At 38.7% G+C, this 10,000-nt stretch overlaps 1 protein-coding gene across 5 annotated transcripts in view; it reads left to right on the forward strand.

Moving 5' to 3' along the window:
* Nucleotides 1-10,000, forward strand: part of LOC125650085 (uncharacterized) — a 33,264-nt gene that overhangs the window by 13,823 nt on the left and 9,441 nt on the right. For all 5 annotated transcript variants that reach the window (XR_008803324.1, XM_048878041.2, XM_048878042.2 and 2 more), the window contains 4 exons: nt 3,068-3,186; nt 5,529-6,801; nt 8,891-9,756; nt 9,970-10,000. The exon at nt 9,970-10,000 is cut by the window's right edge and continues 74 nt beyond it. Coding sequence is in view for 4 of the 5 variants with exons in the window: in XM_048878041.2 (XP_048733998.2) it covers nt 3,099-3,186; nt 5,529-6,801; nt 8,891-9,756; nt 9,970-10,000 (2,258 nt within the window). In the remaining variant the exon portion in view is untranslated. The remainder of the gene's footprint in view (nt 1-3,067; nt 3,187-5,528; nt 6,802-8,890; nt 9,757-9,969) is intronic.

The following is a 10,000-nucleotide window of genomic DNA, read 5'->3' on the forward strand; positions in this document are numbered from 1 at the left end:
GGGATCAAAGTTTTACATACAAATATATAGGGAAAAATCTTCTTCTCAAGAACCACTAAGCCAGAAAAGCTGAGATTTACATGAAAGCTTCCTGACATAATGCAGATTCAAGTTTGTTCAAATCATGGGCCCCGGGGGTTGGATGGGGCCACAATAGGGGATCAAAGTTTTACATACAAATATATAGGAAAAATCTTTAAAAATCTTCTTCTCAAGAACCACTGAGCCAGAAGAGCTGATTTTTACATGAAAACTTTCTGACATAGTGCAGATTCAAGTTTGTTCAAATCATGGCCCCCGGGGGTAGGATGGGGCCACAAGGGGGGATCAAAGTTTTACATACAAATATATAGGGAAAAATCTTCTTCTCAAGAACCACTAAGCCAGAAAAGCTGAGATTTACATGAAAGCTTCCTGACATAATGCAGATTCAAGTTTGTTCAAATCATGGGCCCCGGGGGTTGGATGGGGCCACAATAGGGGATCAAAGTTTTACATACAAATATATAGGAAAAATCTTCTTCTCAAGAACCACTAAGCCAGAAAAGCTGAGATTTACATGAAAGCTTCCTGACATAATGCAGATTCAAGTTTGTTCAAATCATGGGCTCCGGGGGTTGGATGCCCGGGGCCACAAGGGGGATCAAAGTTTTACATACAAATATATAGTTAAAATCTTTTTCTCAAGAACCACTGAGCCAGAAAAGCTGATTTTTACATGAAAATTTTCTGACACAGTGCAGATTCAAGTTTGTTCAAATCATGGCCCCTGGGGGTAGGATGGGCCACAAGGGGGGATCAAAGTTTTACATACAAATATATATTTAAAATCTTTTTCTCAATAACCACTGAGTCAGAAAAGCTGATATTTACAAGAAAAACTTTCTGACATAGTGCAGATTCAAGTTTGTTCAAATTATGGCCCCCGGGGGGGTGGGGGGGGGGGGGTGGGTAGGATGGGGCCACAAGTGGGGGGGGGGGGTAAAAGTTTTACATACAAATATAGGAAAAAGCTTTAAAAATCTTCTTCTCAAGAACCATTGGGCCAAAGAAGTTGACATTTACATGAAAGCTTTCTGACATAGTGTAGATTCAAGTTTGCAAAGGGTAGTTTGGGCCATAATAGGGACTAAGGTTTTACATGCAAATATATATGGAAAGTCTTCAGATATGGGCCAAGGTGACTCAGATGAGCGATGTGGCCCATGGACCTCTTCTTTTTACTGCGGTTAACTGACGTTTTGGTTAACTGTGACAGCACTGTTGGCTGACATCACTTGAATAGGTCTGAGGAGGGTTTACAATCTCACAGAACAGACATAGGTCTGAGGAGGGTGTACAATCTCACAGAACAAACATAGGTCTGAGGAGGGTTTACAATCTCACAGACATAGGTCTGAAGAAGGTGTACAGTCTCACAGAACAGACATAGGTCTGAGGAAGGTGTACAATCTCACAGAACAGACATAGGTCTGAAGAAGGTGTACAATCTCACAGAACAGAAATAGGTCTAAGGAGGGTGTACAATCTCACAGACATAGGTCTGAGGAAGTTGTACAATCTCACAGAACAGACATAAGTCTGAGGAGGGTGTACAATCTCACAGAACAAACATAGGTCTGAGGAGGGTGTACAATCTCACAGAACAAACATAAGTCTGAGGAGGGTGTACAATCTCACAGAAATGTAATCTGGGAATGAGAGACATTTGCCACACTGACTTTACCAAATCCAATATGAACATTGGTGATGGATCATGTTAGGGGTGTGTATTGCTCAAGATTTACCGATACGATACGATACAATATTTTCTGATGCGATATCCGATATATTGGATTTTCAATGTAGTTAAGCATTTTCTGAAGTAAAATATCAAAAATTAAAAAAAATGAAGTGGTTTAATATATTTTATTTCATAACAAAACAAACAATGACAATTAAAGTCTGAGGAAACTCCAATGTCACAATGTAAAAGCGAGGATTAAAATCTGAGGCATCTCTGATGTGTCACAATGTAAAAGCGAAGATTAAAGTCTGAGGAATCTCCGATGTGTCACAATGTAAAAGCAGGGATTAAAGTCTTAGAAATATCCGATGTGTCACAATGTAAAAGCAGGGATTAAATTCTGAGGAATCTCCGATGTGGTACAATGTAAAAGCGGGGATTAAAGTCTGAGGAATCTCCGATGTGTCACAGTGTAAAAGCAGGGATTAAAGTCTGAGGAATCTCCGATGTGTCACAATGTAAAAGCGGGGATTAAAGTCTGAGGAATCTCCGATGTGTCACAATGTAAAAGCGGGATTAAAGTCCAAGGAATCTCCGATGTGTCACAATGTAAAAGCGGGTATTAAAGTCTGAGGATTCATGTTCCTGTTAGAAGCCATTTTTAAATTATGAACTTCGATCCCGACTATTAAAAGGGCTATTTTTAACCCGACATTATATCGTATCGTATCGTTGAAACACCGTATCGTATATCGCTGGACAGGCGTATACCGGTACATTTCGATATATCGATATATTGATTCACCCCTAGATGATGTACATTGTACCTTTATGTGCCCTCAGTTGTAATGAATGAGCAATACCAGTTTAAGTCATCATTGTAGAAGTTTATGACAAAATCCAAGTTTGTGCTTCTTGTCACCATGTACAGAATGCAGAAGGCCCCCCTCTAAATGAACAGAATGCAGAAGGCCCCCTCTAAATGAACAGAATGCAGAAGCCCCCCCCCCCCCCTATAATGAACAGAATGCAGGAAGCCCCCCTCCCCCCCCCCCCTCTAAATGAACAGAATGCAGAAGGCCCCCACTAAATGAACAGAATGCAGAAGGCCCCCCTCTATAATGAACAGAATTCAGAAGGCTAAATGGTGAACACTCTAAATCCTGGTAAATCATAGGGATCCTTTACACGGTTCACAACAAGATGTCACGTAATACAATTGTCTGTAGAGATCTTTCTTGGAGCAGCATTGTTGGATTCAAACAGCTTTGGTGTCTTCCTTCATGATACAAAGGAATTAAATATGCACACATTTTGTAAATCTTTTTTTTGTTATTGTAGTGCAGTGTATCTTAGGCAGAACAGATCAGCCATGGCTGGAAAAAGTAGACAAACTCAGCGACTTACATCTCACGTGTCGGTGGACGCTGAACCGAGCTACTCATTACATTCTTGGCAAGGTAGGAAAAATGATGATGTTTAATATGTATACAAAGTGTAGTGATCTGAGTGAGTGGGTGATTGGATGAAAAGTTACTTTTCATATACTATTTTATGTCCCATTTGAGAACTTTTCACTCATGGAAAGATATCACCAGCTTTAGATGAAGTGCCACAAATTTTGATCAATGCATGGCACTCAATAATTCAGAGCAGAGAGAGATCTTTATCATGTCATTGTCACAGCAGTGAGAGAGATCTTTATCATGCCATGGCCTATCTTGACATGGAACTGCAATATTAAGGTCATATCTGAAAGACCCGCAACTTTCACTGCTAACACCAGGCTTGGATTTCTCGAAAAAATCTCAAACTTGAGTTAGAGTTAAATTCTTTTATTTGATCAGTCAAAATTTGAGTAAAATCTCAGACTTGAGGAAGTTAGCCCCTGAGCTTTTAAGCACAACTGCGCAGGATGCAACTAAATATTTACTGGTTCAATACTGATCTCATTAGTGCAAACATATTACACATCTATTACTGAACCTATCCAGTTGAAAATTTTTGTGCCAATTCAAATTTTGAAAGGGTTTGGCAGGGATTATATTTTGTGGAAGGATTGATTAATCAAAAAGTTCTAAATCTGCATGATATTACAGTCTCTGTTTCATTCAATGTAACTTCTATTTTTATTTTCCTATATGTGTATTTCAGTTTTATGATACAAGTAGTTGAGACATGGAACTAGTAGGTAAATTGTCAAGGTCAAAAGGTTTACCAACATTATTGACCCTGTGACCTTGACCTTGGAGTTTAATCTACTTTTTTGAAAATTTTAACCTTGTTTATAACTTTTGAACAGTAAGTGATAGAGCTTTGATATTTCACATGAGTATACCTTGTGACAAGACCTTTCTGTTGGTACTAAACCTTTTGACCTTGGCATTTGACCTACTTTTAATTTTTTTTTTTACATAGGTCATAACTTCTAAATGGTAAATATTAGAGCTTTCATATTGTACATGAGCATTTCTTGTGACAAGATCTTTCTACTGGTACCAAGATATTTGTCCTTTTGACCTTGGCCATCTTCGGAATTGGCCATTATCGGGGGCATTTGTGTTTCACAAACACATCTTGTTCAGCATTAGATTTAGATCTAATATCGCTGTAGTCTAAAATAAAAATTTTAATATTAGATTATTCTTAGTTGTGTATTACTTCTATACTTATGATACGTGTCATTACTTCAAACATTTATTAAAGCTCAGTTCAGACTGAAAACCCAGCTTCATTAAATTTGGCTTATGTACTTTGCCATGTTAGACAGTTGCTCAGTTTGAGGTTTAAGGAAATATGCTACACCAGAGAAATTTGATACGAATGAAAAGTGGAGGATATGTTCAACAATAATTTGAAATTGAAAACTTTCAAATTTACTTTATTTAGTCAAAAAATGCAGTTTTAGTTGAAAGCAATATTAGAAAAATTTAAAACCCCTGCTGGACTCGGAACACGCAATCTACAGTTCAGCAGTCGGGGTGCTAACCTACTGAGCTACTTAGCTAGGTGAGAATTTTTTAAATGAATAGACAAATATTGCTTGATATTTATATTTTCATCCATGTTTTAAAAGGAAGTCAGCCATTATGACGATGTAGAGTACATCCTTAAATCAGTATTGTGCTTAACCAACTCTCAGTTTGTACAATCTCTTCACATTTATAAATTTTGCAAGAGAACCACTCAATGTCCCAATGAATTGTGTAGAGAACCACCCAGTGTCCCAATGCATTGTGTAGAGAACCACTCAGTGTCCCAATGCATTGTATAGAGAACCACTCAGTGTCCCAATGCATCGTGTAGAGAACCACTCAGTGTCCCAATGCATCGTGTAGAGAACCACTCAGTGTCCCAATGCATTGTGTAGAGAACCACTCAGTGTCCCAATGCATTGTGTAGAGAACCACTCAATGTCCCAATGCATTGTGTAGAGAACCACCCAGTGTCCCAATGCATTGTGTAGAGAACCACTCAGTGTCCCAATGCATTGTATAGAGAACCACTCAGTGTCCCAATGCATCGTGTAGAGAACCACTCAGTGTCCCAATGCATTGTGTAGAGAACCACCCAGTGTCCCAATGCATCGTGTAGAGAACCACTCAATGTCCCAATGCATTGTGTAGAGAACCACTCAGTGTCCCAATGCATTGTGTAGAGAACCACCCAATGTCCCAATGCATTGTGTAGAGAACCACTCAATGTCCCAATGCATTGTGTAGAGAACCACTCAATGTCCCAATGTCAGAGAAGAGCTGAAAACCATAAACTTGTATATGGATTTGTTCTTATCTAATTTCAGGCACCCACAGACTTATACCTGGGCTATCTAGCTCATTTGATGATTCAAACCCAGAGGAAATGAAGGATATGATACGACAGTACTATGATAGATTGCCTTCAGATGTCAAGATAGGGTATTATGATGTGATGATTCTGTATGCAGAGGAAGATCGAGAGCTTGCTGAACAATACAGAGATCATCTACAGAACGACATTGAGCTAGACGGAGGTCGACGAGTGACGGCAGTGTTATATGATGATCAGGAGATGGTATCACTGGCTGGAAGCAAATTAAAGAGTTTGGATTATGGTTTCCAGAGGTGTACATTTGCATTTATTTATCTAACCAAGAGATTTTGTCAGTGTGAATGGTCTACTCTCTCTAGCGAGGAGTGCTTAATGGAGTCTATCTACAACCCAGAGAAGAAGTGGTGCGTGGTGCCTGTCTACACCGTGGCCCGGGCAAAAGCAGACTTCAAGATCCCCATGGGGCTGAATGCTTTGAAAGGTGTGAACTTTTACAACAATGATGATTTTTATCGCAGAGGTCTACGACGTTTAATTGGGGACAAAGTCATGGTGAGACTTCAGAAAAACCAGGAGCATTTTAGGAAGCAATACAAGCATGCATGTCAATTAAGAAATGAAGACGTTGTGAGGAGAAAAACGGAGGAGGACTTAAAACGGTACGAGGAGGAAAAACACAGGTTCCTGCAGCAGGAACTAGAGAGTAGAGGAATGAAAGAAAATATGCGGCCATCAACAGAATATGCGGTTTCTGGGCAGAAGGAGAGGATGTCTGATTCCATGGTGATAGAGAAGCAGAATAAGAGACTACAAGAATATCAAAAATATCCTGTACACAAAAAATCTCCAGTGGAATCGAGGATAGAGGATTTTGGCTCAGAAGTTAAATATGAGGCTATGTTAACAGATCGCCACATGTCTTTCCATGAGAAAGAAAAATATGTGTCATTTGGAAAGGTACCGGTCATGCATGATTTGAACCCAGCTAAGTGTGATGGGAAAGGACTTGATGATAGTGCTTTATTAGATGTGGACTACTCCAGTGGGGGGCACTCTGAGAAGGTACAAATAGACGAAGATGGCTTAACAAAAGTTCATGTCCATCACTACCACCATTACCCAGAGGGCCCTGGACAAGTCGTGAAGAACTTCAACATCGTCGGGTCTGAAAATGTTGCCATTGGTGAGAACGCCACTATCGTAACAACATCTGAAGGTGGTGAGGTCATAAACGAGGAGGAAAAGAGGCCAGACAACAGTTTAAGGTAAAATAAAAAAGAAAGAAATTATGAAAGATTACTAATTATAGAACATCGTTTTATGATTGTAATAACGTATTTGACATATATATAATGAAATTAAATTGTCTTTCTGTAAACAAACTATTTGCAGCACCATCTTTGTTTTTTTTTTACCAGCTGCATCGTTTGCAATTTTCGATGAAAAGTTCGATTTTATATAATATTAGACCCCTACCATCTAGCAACAACTCTGTCAAGGTCTTATCTCTTGCATCGTCATGGTGAACTAGAAATGCAGTCCATATATCGGCTTGTTTGTAATTTCATTTCTCTGTCACATATCAAGCTGAAACTTGCTATGTAGCTTCTTTGTGGGTCACTGTAGATCATATTGCAATTTTGATCCATTTGACCTCTCTTGCAGGAGTTTTGCCCCTTTGAAAATTCATGTTACAGGGAAGGTACATTATTTGATTTGTCCATCTAACTCTCCCACAGTTTTCAAGTGAGGACTTTCTGATTTTGCAGAATATTTGTATGGGTGTTGAAGATGTACATGTGGCAAGGATTATGATTTACTTCAATTTTTGAGAAAATTACAGGTTGTTGAACCTGTTTTAAGGAAATATTGCGAGTATATATGATTTGTCCGTCTAAATTTTCCCCAGTTTTCAAGTAAGGATCTTTTTATTTTACAGAATTTCTGTATGGGTATTGAAGATATAACAATTTTGATTTCTCCTATTTTTAGGTCACCAGAGAAACTCAGGTGACCTATTGCAATTGGTTTTTGTGTCTGTCGTTGTATGACATGCGTCATGTCTCGTGCATTAACAACTGAACATTTTTAATTTTTTGATAACTATCATTCCAATTGTTTTCAGATTTTGTATGAAACATCTTTGGAACAAGAGGGACGTAAATTGTAAATTTTAGGACTCTTGCACCCCTGGGGCCTTGGGGATGGGGCAAAAACTGCCAAACATTTACCAACATGACCAATTTTCAAAATTCGTCTACCCTTTAACCGCACATGTGTAAGAAAAACTAAATGATAGTGATGTAGATGTATCCTATTGATACTAAATCGAAACTAAATGGATATTTAGAATGAGCAGATAGCCATTTACCTAAATTGTACATTTCATGATCCCAGGGGATAGGGATTTTTGGTGTCAGGGTGGGGTCTTTTGAAATTTTTGAAATGAAAAACAAACCATGAAAATGTGAAATAGATATCAAGTTTATTGATGTTTAAGTTAATTGTAAATTATGGGTATTTTTATATCATTGGTGTTGCTTTTGTTGAATTAAGACAGCTGATGTGACTCTGAAGCCCAGGGCTAGAAATAATTACTTTTATTCTCTGGTCACTTAGGCTATCAATTTATTTTAATAAATTTTTACTGGTCACTTAATAACTTTTACTGTCCCTTTGGATCAGTGGATAAGAAAACGATTGGCCCAACTTATTTAATAGTAATGAAACATTTTCATGATTAGGCCCAATATCGTGTTTATTCAAACTAGCATCAACAGCGGGTTTTAAAAAACATTACAATCTAACTTTTCTTATCCATGTTTTTCACTTAAACTAGTTGGCATCATCCTCATTTTTGGAAGTGTAGTGTCACAGGATTATGAAAGCGTTGCAAATTAGATGGCTCATTCTAAGAAACTTGTAGCTAAAGATGTACGTTTTTAGATATAATCACTCGGTACTCTTCCTGTGGCTTGTACCTTTGTGTGAAGTGTGGAGGGTTTGTCTGAGGATTGGACATTGTGTGTTGTGTGTATACACACTCCGCTTAAGACATCTCATTCTTAGAAACATTCGTGAATTTATCTACGTTGTGTTTCTTTATAGTAGTACCATTTAACAAAAGTGAAATTATATTTCATATGATAAAAACCTCAACACGTGTATGATATTAACAAGCCGATCATTGAGAATTTTTTTTAAAGTATTTAAATTAACTTAGCCTCAAGGGCACATGCTCTTTACAAAGCACTAGCCCAAATCCATAATTTACTGGTCCCAGACCATCGGGTCATCAATTATTTCCAGCCCTGATAAGCCAATTAATCAATGAAAGAGTTTGTTATGTTCAAGGTCAGGAGCATATTCAGTGGACGGTGGAAGGAGTTCACAGACTGAATCTCTGTCGGACGAAAGTACTCAATCATACAGCAGTCTGCCAACTCCAGAAGCTCAAGTCGTAAATTCAGCAAAGATAGATCTGCAAAAACCACCAGAAGACACTCCACGTATCACAAACAAACTTCAGAAAAATCCTCCATCACTCAGGACAGGGGATACAAGTGAAAAGAAGATAGATTCTAAACCGATAAGTGAGGGCTCTGGTGATGGTGGCAGTCATTCGGTGATCACAAAACCCCCACCAAATGATTATAGTTCCACTAAGTTGGTATCAAAGCCAATCCGACCTTTCGAGCAGAAACCTAAACCGGTGGTGGCCACTGTATCTCCCATGCCGTCTGTGAGTAAATCGAGCATGGAACCGTCGGATGATACTGAGCTGAAGTCACCATATGAGAGTACAGAGGTCAAAACGCCTTATCAAAGTGACAGGAATAGTTCGGTGAATGAAGGCGAAAATACAGACCTAAAACAAGTTATTCCAAACCAGAACAAAAGTAGTTCTCCGGAGCAGAAGTCAGGGGAGACTACTGTGAAACAAGTGCAACCTATATTGCACATTAAACCAAGGGTAGGAAATGGTGTGGAGAAGGTCCATCATAAACCTGAAAATATCGCAAGTCCTACTCGCAGGGTCGTGGCCCCTCAGGTGTTTGGGAAACCTTCAACCTGTGATTCTTCAGATGTGGATGAGGATGGCCCTTGCTCAGTCCCGGGTTCTGGGAGGGAAAGTGAAGAGTTTGTAACCGTGACCGAGGCGGACGTAGCATTGTATGATGACGCAAAAAGCATTGGGACCGATGTGGACAGCGGCTTCGGTAAGTATGTTTTGTCAGTGTATGGTTAATTTAATGTAAAAAGGCTGTCTCTTGATTTATAACAAACTTAGTGAGGAGTCTATTTGAATGACTGTAAATTTAATTTTGCTTCATATGGCAAACTTTGTTTTAAATACTTTCAATATTCATACTTCCATTTCTGAAAGACAACTGAGAATCAGTAAAATTTGTAAGTACTGTTATTTATTTTAGTGCTGACACAGGTAGAGAAAAATTCAGAGTG

Source organism: Ostrea edulis, chromosome 5 (genome assembly GCF_947568905.1).
Source record: "Ostrea edulis chromosome 5, xbOstEdul1.1, whole genome shotgun sequence".
Lineage (NCBI taxonomy): Eukaryota > Metazoa > Mollusca > Bivalvia > Ostreida > Ostreidae > Ostrea > Ostrea edulis.